Source organism: Chelonia mydas, chromosome 2, assembly GCF_015237465.2.
Source record: "Chelonia mydas isolate rCheMyd1 chromosome 2, rCheMyd1.pri.v2, whole genome shotgun sequence".
In the NCBI taxonomy this organism is placed as follows: Eukaryota; Metazoa; Chordata; order Testudines; family Cheloniidae; genus Chelonia; species Chelonia mydas.
Window position 1 is genome coordinate 203076850 of NC_057850.1, and position 18738 is coordinate 203095587.

Below are 18738 nucleotides of genomic sequence, written 5' to 3' on the forward strand. Positions count from 1 at the left end.
TATAAAGGGAGGAACAGGTGCCAATGTATTTTGATGGAAAAGAGGGATTGTGGGGGAGAAAAAAGTCCACCACCAAAAGATTGTACCTTCAGATAAGGAGACTGATTGAGTAAAGCAATCAATCAGCCATATTTCTCTTGCTCCTACATAGTGCCCATAATGCATACAGCCTGATGTAAAGGCATTGCCTTTCCCTACACATTACCTTCAAGTGGGACCTCTGCAGCAGCAAGAAGCACCAGCACCACTCCAGCCGTTATGCCTGTCCCTGCAGAAAAGCACCATCAGGGACCCTAAAATACCACTCTGGCGCTATCATGTGGGCCACTGTATCCTCCTCAGAAGTAAGAACTGATCATAAGGACTAGTGGTTCTTCAGTACTCACTTACATGTGCTAGCCCAGTCCCTGCACCAACATACAGAAGACATGGAGTTGAGCAGTTAGTGGGTCATGGTGGAAAATTAGTACTTGCCAGTGTCCTGATGTGTTCTTTTGACAGAGATGCAAGATTATGGGAAGATCACAAAGTAATGAAGCTATCATGCCTCAGAAAGTCCCCTAGCACAGAAAAACTGAGACTTTTTTTCTCTCTGAAATGAATGTTAGTCTTTGGGGCTTTTTCTGCCGGCTTCATTTGGGAGCCAGAGATTAGTTTGGTTTCTGCAGCAACAGAAACAAGTAGTTTGAGCAAGATCTTAGCCAAATCTGTCTTGTTCGTCTGCCTCTTCTGTGATAGCATGTAAAATACTACCAGTATGTCTTAATGTTCTATAGCCTCATTAGCCTCTGCTAGAAGGAGAGGGTGTGAATTAAGCATGGAGATGCTATAATGATGAGCATGGTATCAGTGAAGGGGAGGGGAAAAGTAGGTGTGTCCACTGTTCCTCCCTACCAACTAAATCAAAATTCCACAGAACTGTCCTTCAAAACCAAGCTGCCAGCTCTCTCATTTCAAGAAAATATATTTGGCCTTTAAAAAGTTTGTCACTGATTAAAAAGATCCTCCTCATGGGTGAGACATTCAGTATATCTCAAATTCCAATACATAAGAACATCCAAAAATACTAGTGCTTGTTGAGAAGGCAGAGATACCAAAATTGGAGCTCAAGAGAAGAAGCAGACTTGACTGGAGTAACTCTTTTTGTTCAAGGGAAGGTTGACATGAAGATCCAGACCATTCACAGAATGCAGTCAGAAGCAGAACATTTAAAACTATTTTATGCATGAGACTCTATAGCAATAGACCACTCTGGGTTGTATGCTGTGGCACTCAAGTATCTGATGGAGGATTTCATTTTTAACTAACTTTATTTGTTGCACTGTCCAAACCTTTTCAACAGTGAAACCATTGTGGGCTTAGATAAAGGGGCAGCAATAAACAACTTCTGTGAATTACTGACAGATTGGATAGCAGGAAGCATCAAAAGTACAGTGGTTTGATTAAAGTATCTTGCTGGTGAGCCTGGGGAAATGTGAAATCTTGTGGTAGAAAAGGAGATATACAGAAAATGAGACAAACTTTGACAGTGTATGGACCTCCAAAACAAACACAAAAGCAAGGAGGTAGTTCAGGAAGGTTTAAGAAGTCTGGGGCAAACAGATGACTTGATATGGGTTTTTTCTAGGCAGTCTAGCAGAACTTTGCCATGTTTGCATGGAAGTTAATCCTCCTGGCTCCAGACTGATCTAAGGCCCTTGTGCCCATATCTAATAAAGCTGTCCATGATTAAACCATGGACTGAACAGACGGTGAGTCAGAGGATTTCCTCAGAGTCCCTCTTGCTTTAGGCTTTTCTCTGGGAATGAGGCAATCAAACTTTACGAAAGAGGGAGCTGTCAGATTGTGGGTACTCTCCTGAAAACAACCTACCTCTCTAACCTACTCAGGGATTTAGAGATCTTATTCTTCTTTATGCAAGAGAGTGAAAATAGACCTCTCTCAATCTAGAGTTCCAGACATTCTGGAATTCCTGGCTTTGGGTTTGAGTGCTAGTTTAATTAAAGCACATTCCACAGCTTTTGCAGTGCTCTGTGGTGCAGGTATTTTTTAACCCATCACCAGGATCTGGTTCTCTGGGAACTAATTTTTATATAAGTTGAACAAACAAGAGTTGACAGCTCAAGGCTACTTCAATCAGACTCTTAATTAGAGGGGGAGCACCACCCCACAGGTGGTGTCTAACATTTTCTGTCATAAATGGTTGCATCATTTGTTTGAGAAGCTCAAATACCACTGTTTGCTGCAAGCCTTTGAAATTGGGCAGGGATAAACCAAGACCAGGGAAGTGCTTCTGCTTTGTCCCATTTAATTCCTTTCAGGTTTAGCCAAGACAAACTTTTGAAAATCATTTCCCCCTTCTGTCACTTGTTGTGGTTCAGTTATTTTGGCATAGTGCCAAAACTTTGTAACAGGTTCTCATCTAAGGGTAGGCCCATGTCTCTCCTGCAGCTGCAAAACACACTGCATATGGAACTCCAGGAGCAGGAGCGGAGAGAAGCTGAGTAAGGCTCTTCTAACAAACCCCTCTTCCAGGCCCAGCATATGATCTCAGTAGCCCATCTTCCCAAGTATTCACCATTCTTTGCAGGCTTTGTCAGGCATGCAGTAAGAAGGAGACAGGCCATTGACTGGATGATGGTAAAAATGTTGAACAGCTGCTTCATTCCCTGTGCACTGAACGAAGCAGGATCATGTAATTAGACTGTTTTTAATCTATGCACATGAGGGACCAAATTAAAGTTTCAGCGCAGCCTAAATTCAGCCATTTCCTAACTTCTGAGTGCTTGACTTTGCAACCTTAAAAGAACATGGAAAGCCAGAGTGAGTGATGCGAGGAAGTGCTTGATGCAGAATAGAGCAAGCATGGTTACCAAGGAAACTCAAAAAGAAAAGGAGGACTTGTGGCACCTTAAGAGACTAACAAATTTATTTGAGCATAAGCTTTCGTGAGCTACAGCTCACTTCACGAAAGCTTATGTTCAAATAAATTTGTTAGTCTCTAGGGTGCCACAAGTCCTCCTTTTCTTTTTGCGGATTCAGACTAACACAGCTGCTACTCTAAAACCAAGAAAACTCAGTTTCTGGAAAAAAAGAGGAGATGGAAAATGGATCCAGAAGAAATGACAAATGCCTCTGCTGTAGTGACTGAAAGCACTAATGTGGAAACTCTAGCTAGCATACTCATATAACTTAGTCCACAAAACAACTCCATAATCCTTTTCTCCAATCCCCGATTATCTTATAGCCTACAACCTCTTCTATTTCATAAACTATAGAGACTCAGAAAACACCCTTAAATATACAAGAAAAGTTCAGTTTTCCTAATTTCACATCTCTTATCCTTATTGCCATCTATCTAGACGTTCAGTATCAGAGGCAAGACTTTCTTGGTTAAGAAAACTTTTTCATTACCAGAAAAATACTCTAGTTTATGCCCTGCAAAGATGAAAATAGAAAGGACTATAAAAGTGGGATTTTTTTTTTGGAATCCATTAACACATTTTAACAACGTTTGTATTACTGCCTGTTGGAATTTTTCTAGTCAGCATTTGTCCAGAAGTAGAATGTGTAAGAGTAAACTGCATAGCTAAACCTGGCACTGTTTTTCACCCTGGCTGAGCACTTTAAGGAAAAATATTTGTGGGTTTTTTTTCTATTTGCTAAATCACCTGGAATCTAAAGGCTAAGTTGCATGCTTTGCTACTTAACATCATCACCAGTAAGGTTGACCCAACATATGTGTATTACAGTGTACTAGTTTAATTGTAATTGGATTATAGACCTTGGTTGGGTCAAGTTTACTAGTGATGAAGACATGCAGAAAAACACAGCCAGTTGGATCTAATGTTCTCTAAAATACCCTTCACATGAGAAGACTCTGTTATTTTGTGAAGCATGAAATAAAACTCATGAATGGTTGATGAACTCAGAAATGCAGTTTATTTTATGGGTTCACATTCTGAATGTTTCCCTTCATTGACTATCTGTTAAATCACATAAAATCCAAATATAAACTCTGTGGATCCAGATGCTGCTCAGATCACTTATACATCAAAATGAATGCTCGTAATCACCACTGTCAAGACAGCCTTGGGGCATGAGACCACATACTTAAGGATAACTAAATGTAAAATTAGCTTCATTCCCCGACAAGACCATTAAAAATCCTCTTCAGACTTGTAGGAGGCCTATAAAAATTCATGCAGCGTGCCATCACTCCTACCACATAATCAGAGCCCCGCAAATCTGTGGATATCCACGGACCATGTTTGTGGATCGTGGATGAATGTGGATCCAAATTTTATATCGAGAGTCCTGCAAATCTGTGGATATCTGCAGATAAAGCAGATATCCATGGACCATGTTTGGGAGCCTGGTGCTAGAATTATTTTTATTTAAACATGGAATAAATTATAACAGGAGGAAAATATTGATGTCTGAGGAATAGAGATTTGTAAAGAAGGGTTGGCATTACAAGAATAAGATAGAAATTGTGGAGGTGTAGCAAAAAGATTCAAAGGATTGAGAGGAAACATTCAGTCAGAAGTTGTACGACAGTAGTGCCTCGAAACCCAATCACATACAGAGAGAGAAGTTCTTCATCTAAAGAATTTACAGTTTTAAATAGGCATGACAAAGACTGGGTGGCAGAATGAGGCACAGAGAGATGAAGTGATATGTCCAAAAATGCACAGCAAGTCAATGGCAGAACCAGGATTAAAACATAGGACTTCCTAACTATGAAGAACTATGGGCACCTGAAGGCACTGTTCAATAGAAGATCTTTGGACTCAGTCTCAGATTCATTTCTTATGTTTATGGCAGAAAAAGTCAGATGCATGTACTAGTTACTGTAAACTGCAAACAGAAACCAGGGGAGTGTTACAAGGATAGAGTATCTGCTAAGAGAGTATTTCATTATAACAGTTCAAAATTAGTTTCTGATCTTTAATATCTTCCAGTCTCCACTTTGAGGAAGACATCATAACAAAACTTGATTAAAATACTGCAATTAAATTACATTATGTTCTTTTAGTCTTTGAAAAAAGTCTATTCATGTATATTCGGTGATTTACTATGTGTGACAAGTTTGTCATTTTTGATCTACAAAAGCCACATATGTTACAATCTGTGATGGAATCTAATTGAAAACTTGCATCAAAGCAGAAAAGATTTTTACCATTTTTAGATTAACTTTGTAAATGTAGAGCATGTAATATGCTGTAATACTGGCAAAGGTAATTTTCATTTTATGAGGAGCAACATATGGTAGATTCACTAGTGTGTGCGTTTGAGAAGTATAGTACAATGAGTAATCTGATACTTCTGTATTTCGTTGCTATATGCTTGTAGGATGAGTGACTTACATTTCTTTTGTGTGTAAATGAAGTATGAAGGACTCATACTCCACCAGTAGAGGGCATTTTGAACACTTATTTGACACACATTTTTCAAAATGGATACATAAGAGTGATCTGGTTCAGAAAAATTGATTGCTGGATGGATTCGCTTTGTGGTTTCCACTTGTAGCTGTGGCATATAGTAAACTCTTCTTAGCTTTGTAATATTTTAGATAAGGAGTCATCTAAATTAACAGCTGTACTAATGCCAAATGCATGGTTTCTCTAGAATCTGTGTCTGTGGATATCCTCGGCAACAAGTAAGAAAATACAAAGGAGTAAATAGCAGGATTCCAGTTTCTTCTGAATTCATGGTGCAAATGCTAACTGGGATTTACTATGCCTTGTAAGTTTACCATATACATAGGACAGCTTAACTTGTGTATTCTCTCTAGCACAGATGTTCTTTTGTACCTGTTAATTCATGATTGGCAGAATTATGTTTAGGATTATGTTCTCCTAATATTCTCCTAATGGGACAATTCTGTAAGCTGCAAGGAAGTATGCAATTTGAGAAGGAAAATTCCACTTGGTAAATTTAAGTAATATCAGAATATTTTTAATAACCATTTGCAACTAGTGTATCTATTCATCCCATATCCATTCTTACTCACATGTGTGTTCATGCTTAGAAATGACACATGTGGTTCCAGTTTTGGAAAATTTATTTCAATCTTAAATTTTTCTTGCCAAATCCACATTATTGCTTCTCTTGTCTTCAACACTCTTATCATCCACCGATGTTCCAAGGTAAAACTAACTAAATTTTGATGTTGTTGTATTAACTGAAATAACTGATCCCATAGACTTGTTCACAACATTAGTAAATATTCAAAATGTGGAACAGCAGACAGCATACTAGCTATGCAACTTCTATTGAAATTCCATGACTAAAATGCAATAAATTGTTGAACGTTTACCTAAAATTAAACCACTCAGGAGTGTAAGTTATTGATTATAAACAAACTGCTTTTAAACTTGCATTTCTTTTTCTTTAATTAAAAAGTAAAAACTATTTGTTTATAAGAGAATTGTCTCCCTGTACGTTTTGTTCTTATTAGTAGTAAGTTTAATGACTCACCTGAACTGATTTCTGAATAAGGTTATTGTTAATGTTTGAAGGTAATGTGACCAAGGAGAGACACTCGGCTTTTACTTAAGATAAAAATGAGGGTGCAGTTTATAAAACTTGGTAATCATACTAAATTATAATTTTTCTAGTTATAATGGAGAATGGGATCTAGCTCGTAAAGCAATGGATGACATTTTATATAGAGCTCAGCTGGAGTTGTATCCAGAACCACTGCTGGTAGGTATTATGTTGGGATTTTTTATACAAATCTAGATACAAAGTAACTAAACTGTAAATCATGCTGGTGATGCAGCATTATAATGAACCATAGGCCCACAAGGAATCATCTGTGTCCTACCTATGCTAAAGATGTTTGGAAGCATGCATTTTTAATACTCCTTCACCCCCCCCCCCCCCAAAGAAAAAGTAGTTTTACTTTATGCACTCAAACAATGGAAAAGTAGAATTTAAAGCCTTGGGGGAGGCACAAAAGCACCATGAAGGATGTGGTAAGTAGTCATTGTTTTAAATGGGGACTACCATCAAAGCAGCTGTTTAAAGCATTGTGCTGGTTGCTTGATTTAAGACTCCAAACCAACAGGAAATAAAGGCATAATTGCTAACAGATTTTAGTCTAATCTTTGATAATTACTTTGAACCATATGATCATAGCTGATCTCAGATTGCATGTGGTATTATATTTTTTCCAGAGTTGTAAAAATATTCTAATTACTGTAAATAATACTTCTGTTAGAATTCAAATCTTGATAAGAACTTCACCCACATTTTTCCTCCCTAGGTTGCTAATGCAATAAAGGCCTCACTGCCTCAAGGTGCCATGAAATCTAGTAAAGAAGGTACAAGATGTATTCAGGTTGAAATTACGCCCACTTCATCTAGAATATCAAGAAATGCTGTGACTAGCATGTCTATCCGGGGGCACAGATGGAAGAGACATGGTAAGAAACACACTGCACACATCAAATGTTATGCTTTTGTTATTAGAGCTATTTTTTTTAAAAAGTTGAAACTCTTAGAGTAATGCACACATTTTCTATTTAATTTTACTCTTAACCAAAATGTCTCTGGTTAGTGAGTGAAAGCTGCTATATACTAGTCTCTCTTTAAAAATCCAATATCATGGATCTTTCTCTGAAGAGTATGAACAGAGCAGTCTTAGCCACTCACTTGGTTCTGTATTGTGAATTTGACCAGATATTGAGTATTGCCCAGTTGGATGTTTGAGCCATTGTGCTATTGAGTTAGCTTATGCCTAGCTATTATATACTGAGACATAATTGCCAGTAACAGATTCCTTTTTTCTAACTGGGAAATACAGATTTCCTTGCCGTAGCTCTGAGTGAACACTTTCTGTTTCTCTCCTCAGCTATTCAGTTCTTCAAAATTTTTGGTTTTATTTTAAAATGTAGGACTGTACAAAATTCTTGAATCTGTAGCTAAAGAAGTTACACATACCATTTATTTAACTAGAAGCATTAGTATATCAAATATCTGTTAGTGTATCCCAGATTTGTGTCCAGAATGAAGCAATTATTAGTTATAAGAACCAAACTAATTTAAAGCAGGTAATGTTCTCCCCATAGAACCTTCATGCAAAATGTTCAAAGAAAGCTGGGCAGGGTGTAGAGTGGGAGAAGATGGTCATGTTACAATGGTATTAATAATTATTATCATTATGCATGAATAGAAGCTTAAAAAAAAACTTAATCAGAGGTCTTTAATCAGGCCCAGTCTGGGCTGGCAGAAAACAGCACGTTAAGGCTTCTGTTTCTGCGGTAGTCCATTATCTGCACTCTGCTTTTCCAGTCTGAGAAGGAAGAGCAAATCCAGCACAGATCAGTGCTCATGATCACTTGCTGTGCCTAAGGCCTTGTAACTACCACCTTGGGTTGAAAGCCGGTGAAGATCATTAATATTGGCTCTTATATAATATGGTCATTCTTTATCTTTAATTGATGTTTTGACTGTTTTGGGATGGGCTTAGTGTTGGTATTACTATGATAGGCATCATTATTATATAGGCAGTATAATAACTAAATTACTACAAGACTGTTTTAAAAATGGTGTATGACCTAATGATCTTGGATAAGTGCTGATTTTTTAAAAAATTATAACATCCAAATTTGTAGGCAATCTACAAAACTCTTGCTTATTTACCTTGACGTACAATAATGCCCACTGTGGTAGTATTTACATCAATCTCTTCATGAAAAATTTAAAAGTATCAATGAAAACAGGCTGAGTGCAGTGGTCCTAAGGGATGGCTGTTTATGGGTCAGAGCCAGTGCTGGAGAAGACAAGTGCTTAGATAAATTCCAGTAGTTATTACTAACTGAAATCATGGGAGTACAAGGAAGTATATCAGCCTACAGTGTGTGAAATGGCTACTGGCCCTTTCTAATTAGCGGAAGAAAGTAAGGCAGGATCTGCTGCTGCCTCAGACTTGTCAGAATCTCCTTGAAATCAGTAAGGGGCCAGCAACTCTCAAGCAAATGGTAGCACAGCGTTTTAATCAAGAAACCATCTCTGAACATGTTTTAGCCAGTTGTCACTCTGTCTTTAATCTTGCTCCTCTGTGTGGCTTTGGTGTTGGTAATTCAAACTCATTGATACAGGGAAACATAGAGCAAAGACAGTGGATCTGTTGTTGCTTCTTTCTGATAGAAATTGAAGGCAAATTTAACTCTCTCCTGGTGTCTTCTACTTATTGCTTTTGATAATACAGAATAAAAACATGGATTATAATGGGCCAATACTAACAAGTCTTATTTCATGCATTTTAAAGATGCTGATTATCCAGCAAAGATAAAGGTCTTGCAGTCTTTACAAAAATCATGCTTTGATATTGCCTTCTTGCAGGGATCATGCTTCATGCAGATGGCGAAGTTCAAGAGACATTGGGTGGGACAAGTATTTGCTGCAGCAGATAACAGTAAGGCAAGAGGTTTGATAGTGTTAGTAGAGACACAAACTCCCATGAAACATAGAAAAAGCTATTCACTTATGAAGAGAGATGGTGTGACCGTTAATAGAGAGAAGCATAATATTAATCTCATTCTAAGCAACTAGTGTGACCCAAGCAAGGAATTATGGTAACCTTTGGGAAAAAAATAAGGGCTCTTTTACAAAAAAATAAGTTCTTGCCAAGATTCCATTTGATTCAGGGAGGGAACTACAATCTAAGACTTTGGATGGTGGCACCAAGTGGTTTAACGGGAAAAATTGCACTCCTGGAATAAACTTGTGTAGCCAAAACTTTTCAGCCAAAAATGATTGGGTGTCCCTAATATCCTGTTACTAGACATCTCCAGTATGCCAAAAGTGAATCTGCAATATCTGTTCAATGACTGACAAGGCTTTTGGGGGGTTATAGATGGAAAAGGCTCTGTGTATTATACCAGTATCAGTCTACCTCATTTCCAAAATGTTGTTTATAAAAATTCTAGCAAAAACCCTGACTATTGGACAGCAGGAATTTCTTCCTGAATCATAAATCCAGGCCGGACAGGCTTTCTTAACAGGCCATTAAATGTAATATATAGACTGGGGGGGAAAACCCTCAAACATTACAGCTGCTGCTTTTTCTGAGGGGTCAGGGTGTACTTTTCTGGGTGGAGGAAAGACTTGCTTGAACCATTCTCCAAATTTGATGTAGACAAACTCATTATAAAGATCAAAATACTGTGAAGTAACTCTTGTGTTGCAGTGGGAACTGACTTATTAATTCCCGATGAATTTCTTCTGAGGAGCTGGATAAGATTTGGGTTTTGGACATAACTCTTGAACCAACAGCTCCTGCTGTTGATGATTAGGCACTCATAGACCAGAGAATCCTGAAAAAGATATTGCCATCACACTTGGAATAGTGGGGCTCCAAGGGCTGCCTCGCTTTTTCCTGGCCTGTGGGTAGAAGGTAAGAACAAGAACAGCAACCAGGGATTGGATGTGATATATCTCCTACCTTGCTACCTCTTATCCTTTACTATCATGAAGTCTCTCTCTTGTGGTGCGGCGGGGTGGGGGATGGATAGCAGCTGCTTTGAAACTGCGTATCCATCTGTCTACCAGCTCCCTCTCACTTTGCCAACTGCCCCTGGACTATTCAGCCATGGAAGCAACATGTTAGGAGGCAGCCACCTGCCCCACCCATGGGAGTAGCAGGCGGTGGTTGCTGTTTTATGAACTACTTGCAGATGTGGTAAGTCAGCAGAGACACTGAAGGTGGGAATGACAAGATGTGGTAAGTCAGCAGAGACACTGAAGGCGGGGAGAGAAAATTGGAATGCCCTTTAGGGACGTGTGTTGTGGAGAGAGGGTAGTCTGAACGAGGGTGAACATCCAAGTTGGTGGCAAGAAGGGGGAGGGCTTGTGAAGGCTACTCTACTGACTATATTGTTAGAATTCATCATCTCTTGTTTAATTAGTCTGAGGGCTCTTACTAGGATATGCAGAGAATCCCTGTTCATGACATGAATACAAAGTTAGTCTCAGCTGAAACTTGATATCAGTTTTTAAAAAAAAGGAGTACTTGTGGCACCTTAGAGACTAACCAATTTATTTGAGCATGAGCTTTCGTGAGCTCACGAAAGCTCATGCTCAAATAAATTGGTTAGTCTCTAAGGTGCCACAAGTACTCCTTTTCTTTTTGCGAATACAGACTAACACGGCTGTTACTCTGAAACCAGTTTTTAAAAACTAAAGGAGTTTTGAGATTAGTTTATTGTTTAGTAGAAACACTGACAAGCTAGATGTCTTGGTGCAGAAAATAGGAATTTAAATGGACTGCACAGTATAAAAATATTTGGAATACAAATCACACACTCTGACAAGCTGCTATCTCAAGAAAATTCTTTCTTTGCTATAGACCATTTATGGGCAGGGTGTGTGGACTAAGTTAATCAAAATGTGCTATTTACCCCAATCTTGTTATTGCTGGTGGCTGTAACATATAGATTCTGATAAATAGTTCTAAGAGCTTCAGTGAAATACTTTTATATTTGTTTGAGGAAAATGGCTTTGACTATCCAGTAAAATTTCCTCTATGCAGAAATCCAAGAGGATGGGGATTTCCTGATGTTTACAGCTATTAGCTGCTGATGTCAAATGCATTACACAATGAACACTTTACACTGAAAAGCACAGGCTTTGATTCTGTGAAAATGGGGTGACTTCTGACATCTCAAACTTCCTAATACCAATAGTTAGGTACCTGGAGATAGAACACCCTCTTATGAAAACTTTCAACATATAAGCTGAAAAGAAAATGCAGTTAAAATCTGAAAGATCTGTTCTCTGGAGACATTTTGGAATAATTTGAACTCTTAGAATGGAAGTACAGTATTATGATGTCTTCTAGTACAGACTAATCTTCACTAACTTCTGGGAGCATCCAAGTACAGTAGTTTAGTTGGAGAAGTGTGGACTTATGACAAAAAACAAAATAGACGGTTGATTTTTTTCATGTAATGACTTATTGGAATAAGTAGCCCACGAAAGCTTATGTTCCCAATAAATTTGTTAGCCTCTAAGGTGCCACAAGTACTCCTGTTCTTTTTGCGGATACAGACTAACACGGCTGCTACTCTGAAACCTGGAATTAGACACAACTGCAAAACTAAGATGAGAAAAACAGTGGAGAAAAATGTGTTAAACCACTTAATCCCAAAAACTGGGAAATCCATATGGAGATATACAAGGGCATCTGAAAAGCTGTGTAGTTTAAAATAATTATGCTACATAACTCAGTTGGCTCAGGATGAAATTTCAAAAATGTTCTTATTTAATTTTAGAAAGTATTTGCAATTGGAGAGGTTGTTGACAGCATAAAGCCTATTCAGTAGTTAAAATCTGTGGACTGGCTGAGGGTTAGATATGCTCCCTATGGATCTGGAGATACTGCTGTGTAAATTCTGATTTCATGACATAAAGGACTGGAAAGTACTTTGGTTAATTCTGACAACAGCTAGTTACTGCCTTTTATGAGGCTGATGTACTGATCTCACATGGAATGGTTAAATTTGAGCCACCAACCTGAGTATTGAAATTTGACTTATTTCCTAATACTGTGACGTGTATGCCCACCCATCGTCCCCTCCTCGTCATCATACACACACAAAATGGAAGACTGTAAAGCAGGAGCATGGGAGGAGGAGTTGAGTGAGACATCCTGGAGTAGTGGCTGTAGATTTAATAGAAAAATGCATTCAAACACAGAAGAAAATAAGCGTATGTAAATGGCCGTTGTATAGAGTATAGATAGAAAGGATAAGGACTTATTTAATATTAGATTTTTATCATATCTCAATGGTCTGGACTCTTACAATTTATAATCTTTTAGTCTAATTTTAAAATTTGCTTTTCAGGAGTAATCAATCTCTTGATAAAATGCATTGTTACCTAATGTGGAAAATTTGCATTGAAGTAAGCCTGTCCACACCAAGTTCACTATAAAATATAACTTACTGCTATGCTATAAATAAAATCTGTCTTTTGAGAAAGATCTGCATATTGTTTAACAGGCTTAGAAATATTACCCCAGTCTCTCTATTGACACTGAAAATCTAGCGAATAGTCTTCATTATAATGGTCACATTTATATGTAACTTCTACTGAAGAAAAATATCATTGTTCTTAGTTGTCTTTCCTGAACAGCACATGCCCTTTAATACCTGTATTCCAGTCATTACTACTATTCCACTGTTTCCATTATTCCTATAATATGTGGTCTCACTTCCTGCACCAGTAGTTCTAGTTCCTCCATTTCCTTGCAGTGGTGTACAGCCATCTCAGTTGTTCCTTTTTGCCTTCACCCAGATTCCTCACCTGATTAGTCTGTCATTTTACTGCCACTATTGCCTGTCTGACTGTTACTGTCAGTGGTATTGGCACGATCTTTCTTCTTGTTATCCATTCTTCCACCCTCTGTTCTTTTTTTCATTGCTGTTCATTGTCTTTTACATGATTTTCCTTTAGCTCAATATTAGAATGAGGCATGGAGATTATATCTCCCAACCATCTTCCCTGAATACCTAGCTTAAAGCTCTCTTAATCAGTCTGTCCTCTGGGAGACAGATATCTTGATCTTTGTCTGAAATAGTCCACCATCTATTCATCAAATTGTGGCTGGCTTTTTATTATTGTTGCTATTGACTTGGTTTTCCTGTAAATAATCTGCCTAAAGGCAAAATAATTTCTTGCATTATCAGTCCTTATAGTTCTATTTAAAAATAGGTATGTAGGGGCTGTTCTGTCTCCAACCATAAATAGAAAAATATGTAGGAAAATTGCATGTCTTGTATAAGGTTAAAAGTTGTATTATTTAAGGAAGAAAGAAAGAGAAAATTGAAAGCAAATGGGATAAAAGCTCTGGCAGCACTTGTCTAGTGCATCTTAAAGTCTTAGATGCAGACTAACAAATTTATAGTAGCTTTAAGTACATTTTTGTTCAGTTTTGTTTTTATAACGTTTTTGTTTTGTCTTCACTGCTGAAATTTTGACAACAGGCAAGCATATATATCTATATAGATACTGAAAAATATAAACCCCGCACACACCTTTCATCCTCAAGAATTCCAAAACACTTCACAAATATTAATTGCTATCTAGCATGCCAAAAACTACAGTGACCCTTCAGAGTTAGGTGTTTTTTTGTCTTGTTTTGTTTTTTTCTGTCTCATCCCATGTTCTTGGCAATTAGATGTATTAATTCCTTTGGCATCAAATGAGTAGACCTAAATAGTGTCATTTGAACCAAAACTGTAAAAATTGGCTTTTGGGGGCAGGGTGGGAGAGAGGAAACAAGTTGTTAAATTGCAGCTGAAATCTGAAAAATGTGAAGCTATAAATGAAAATACCAATCAATGAATTCTAACTGTGTGTTTAAATGTAACTTAGTAGCACTTTTGAGATTGGCGTTTCCAGTGCATTGTCATAATGGCTACACACTTAGGCATGTGCATGCAGACAATTTTAAACAGAATTTTAAGGTTCCTTATGTCCATTAGAGACAGTTAAAGGTGTTTTTTAGCTATAAAAGATGGGATGTGGAAGAGCTTTGTGGCCAAAATAGGTATTGCCACTGCAAAAAACTGACTTCTCTGCTGCTTTACATAAGTACAGAGGTGTGTAGCCATGTTGAAATGCAGTTGGTTCACCTTATTAGTTAGTACCAGGTGGTGTTCATTTGTTACCTTTCTTCCCTACTCTTATTATTACTCGCTCTAATCAAAAAAGTTCCTGTTAACTGAAATAGACACAATACAAATAGACACCTTTTGGAGGTAACCTTTGTGCCTTCACTCAGACTCCTAAAAAACCTAACAGTAAGTTTTCCTACTTAATCCCTTCCACAAGTGTTGAAATCAGACTTGTCTTCACTGCTGAAATTTTGACAACAGGCATGCATATATATCTATATAGATACTAAAAAATATAAACCACACACACTTTCATCCTTGAGAATTCCAAAACACTTCACAAACGACAGTACTGTGCTAAAGCCACTTCACTTAGAGAGGTTTCAGAGTAACAGCAGTATTAGTCTGTATTCGCAATAAGAAAAGGAGTACTTGTGGCACCTTAGAGACTAACCAATTTATCTGAGCATAAGCTTTCGTGAGCTACAGCTCACTTCATCGGATGCATCCGATGAAGTGAGCTTATGCTCAAATAAATTGGTTAGTCTCTAAGGTGCCACAAGTACTCCTTTTCTTTTCACTTAGAGAGTGGCAGCCTGCCAGCTGATAAAAATCGTGCTAAGCGGTATGGGAAAAGTTTTTGTTTTGGCCATTGACATACAGGCAAACCCCTAACCTAAACCATTAGAAAGGGTCTTCGGATGTTTGCTGATGCAATGCATGGGGGGGCCTTTTGCCATTAAGTTGTTCTTGAAAACGTTTCACAAACATTTCACCATTATAGTAAATTGTCAGGTACTTAACTTACCTTCAAATCATTCTGTCCAGCAGATAGCATGACTCTGGTGGTCAAACAGAGCGTGTAGTAGCTGAATGTTTGCCAGGTTTTATGCCCCTTGGACTTCAGTGTTTACTCAGATATTTATCCTAAATTAGTGTTCCTTCAATATTCATATGTAAGCTTCATATCAACAAGTTTGAAAGTAACCTTACAGCCCAGACAGTTGTTGTCTGCAGTTCTAAAAACTCAAATACTCTTAATCTTGATATTCTTTACTTAGTCCTGATGATTTTGAAAGAACTGTTTCACTAATAAATTAAGCACTTCAGAGTAAGGATGAGCTATCATTTCTGGCTATTACTATGCTTTCATTGGATTTTTTTCATTCTTGTCAAGTTTGTTACTATATGCTCTCAATGTACATAAATAGTATTCTTCTGTGTGATTCTTCTCTCTTCCTGTGCTTGCTTTTGTATAGTATAAATGTGATGATATCAGCTTTCATGATGGATACCCAATGACTGCTTACACTTGGTAGCTTCCCCCATCACAAAATCCAGTTCATAGTAGATCTAGTGATGAAAAGCCATTTGACTCCTGAATGTTTTTATTGTCTTAAAGTTTGGAAATATGTGGTCTAATTCTTTAAAGGTTTTTATAATGCTGGTAGGTTGCTGGGAGTGTAGTTTGTTACATTATATATTGTAAAGTTTGAAAGTTTATTTTTTTCTCTTCCTCCTTCCCCCTCCTCCCCATTCACATTTCTCTCCCTTTCTACCCTTAACCTCTCTTGATGGGTCTTCGTTTATCGGAATCTAACTTTAGATAGTAAACTTTTCAGGGAAGGAATTCCTCTGTAAAGTGCCTTGTGCATAGGGTGGGTGGGAAATAGTTTTTCCATTCTGCAAAAATGTTCATATTTGCAAAATATTTGCATTCAGGTGAAACCAATACCTTTCAAAATTTTGTACAAGAAACTGGAAGGGTGAGCCTGTTTAGGACACTCACCTTGAATGTGAAAGATGAAAGTTCAAGTCTCTGCTCTGAATCAGGCAGGGACTGTCCTCATCCTCGGTGAGTTCCCTAACCACAGGGCTATTGGCTATTCTAGGGAGGGTTTCTTTCTCTCCCCTCCTCCCAAGCCCCCTAAAAATTCCATCCTGGACCCAAGAAACCTTTGCTGATGAATGGACATAGAAAGTGATGAGTTCCCCTGAAAAATTTAGGTTTTAACAAATTGGCATTTTCTGATGAAAAATTGTTTTGTCAAAATTCTTGACCAGCTCTACTTATGCACCATTGCACTTTAGGTTCTGAAGATCTTCCTGTCCCTTTTTACTGTAGAAAAATACCACTTTTCCAGTTCAATGGTACTATTTTTATTCATGTGTATAATATCAAGAACTGCAGCAATCACTGATTTTTGCCACCATTACTGTAAATATCCAGGAATGTCAAAGTATGCTCATACTACTTTTTAAATGATGGCCCCCTCTTCTTTTGCTGTGGCTTTAGTATTGTTTGCTCTCTTCCCCTCCTCATCCATCAGTCAAGTTATAGTACTTTGAAGCTAAGATCATCACTTGTGCCTCAACTTGTTTCCATCATTCTCCAGCATTGCAACAAACTGTTTCTCCCTTATAGCCCATCGTCTCCTGTTTGATGCTGCAGTGAGGTAATTGGCTAGTACTTGAGATCAGTCTGACATGGAAGTGATAAGGATACTATAAACCAAGCTTCACTGTAAGCTCAAATAAGAGCAGAAAATGGGCTGAGGTCAACATGTTTATTGCGCTACTCGAAAGTGCTCAGATGCTATGGAGATGGATGTGATACACGAATTTCTATAGAATAAATATTCCGTGTTACACCTGCATAGCTTTTGGCAGGTGTTATTTTGCAGATTTTATATAAAGGTTAAGTGAGTTTTAAGTTGCTGTACTTGAAAGTTTTCCTAAGTATGCAGACCTGTTCCAGTTGAAAATAATTTTAAAAAGAGCACAGAGATCAGGTACAATTAGATTGCCACTTTAGCTGATCTGGCTTCTCCAGATGTAGGAGTTTCAGTTCAACCACATTCAAGAGATAGTGCTATATCAGTGCATACTGCAGGTATAATCTCTGCTCCTATGTGGTAGTACTTCAAGTTAACATAGAGATAATTGTAAAGATAATTTTAAAAACAAAGGTTTTCTTTACATCTTAGTACAGCTGATACAATATTATCATAGGGCTTGTCTTCCTGGAGAGCTTTCCTGTCGACATAGTGCTATCTACACAGGGGCGGGGGGTTAAGTTGGTATAACCATGTCACTCAAGAGTGTGGATTTTTCTCACCTCTGAGTGATGTAGTTATCCAATATAGGTCTGTACTGTAGATCTGGCCATAGAAGTGAATTGAGGGGAAAAAAGTTAAACTCAATTTTGATGTCTAAAATAACATTAAATTTTTGAATTTTCAAGAACACATGTTTCAAGAGCATTTTTCAGGTCTTTAACACTGAAAGAAAAAGGATATTGGAGGGGAGCATAGCACAGCATGGGAGAAATTCTATCCCATCCTCACTAATACTGTTCATTAACAAAAAGTTAATATGCAAACATCTGGCTTAATTCATAACGCTTCAGCCATCCAGTTCTGTGTTTTGTTGTTTCATGATTTTGTTTCAGACATCTTTTTTTTTTCCTTCTTTCTTATCCATCTTCATTTCTAGAACAACCAGAGAATGGTAATGATGCTCCTGAACTGGGAAACTTTGTCATACCTGAGATTAGTGTCACAAATGTGGCTGGAGAGAGAACCGGGAATGGGGAAAAAACCAGAGCACTAACAGAGAATGATTCTCAGCATATACAGGGTGTGCAGGAAACAGCTACAGATCCTAGAACTGACAGCAAAGGCATGCCAGAAATCAGGAGGCAAAAATCTGTAAGAAAAATGATGGAGGATGGAATAAACTCATCTGGCAGAGTGCAGTTTTAGCAGAGCACTTTGTAGCTGCCCTCTAAGGTACCATTGATGGAAAGGGTCACTGCTGCATGTTTGGAGAGTTGCAGTATGCAGTTACTGTGTTTGCATGTTGTCATTTAATAAAAACACAAATGCATGCACTGCAGACACAATTTCTTGTTGTGTCTGTGCCACACACAATGATGACATAACTTGGGGAAACCACACTGTGAAACTCAACACTGACAGAAAATACTTTCCTATTCTTCACTTTGAGCTTATTTTGCATATTTGTTGGATTTACAAATTAAGTTATCAAGGAAACAAAGTGGACTATTTCAAACTTATGCAAAAAGCATTTCAGTACGCTTTACGTT

General features: G+C 37.8%; 1 protein-coding gene across 11 annotated transcripts in view; it reads left to right on the forward strand.

The window, feature by feature from the left end:
* FAM126A (family with sequence similarity 126 member A) overlaps positions 1–18738 on the forward strand; it is an 84429-nt gene that overhangs the window by 60237 nt on the left and 5454 nt on the right. For 5 of the 11 annotated variants that reach the window (XM_043541071.1, XM_043541072.1, XM_043541068.1 and 2 more), the window contains 3 exons: positions 5632–5748; positions 6624–6711; positions 7274–7433. In XM_043541071.1, the coding sequence (XP_043397006.1) occupies positions 5632–5748; positions 6624–6711; positions 7274–7433 (365 nt within the window). Of the gene's footprint in view, positions 1–5631; positions 5749–6623; positions 6712–7273; positions 7434–18125; positions 18422–18738 lie in introns of all 11 variants that reach the window. The other 6 variants (XM_043541066.1, XM_037890548.2, XM_043541073.1 and 3 more) reach the window with 2 other exon arrangements.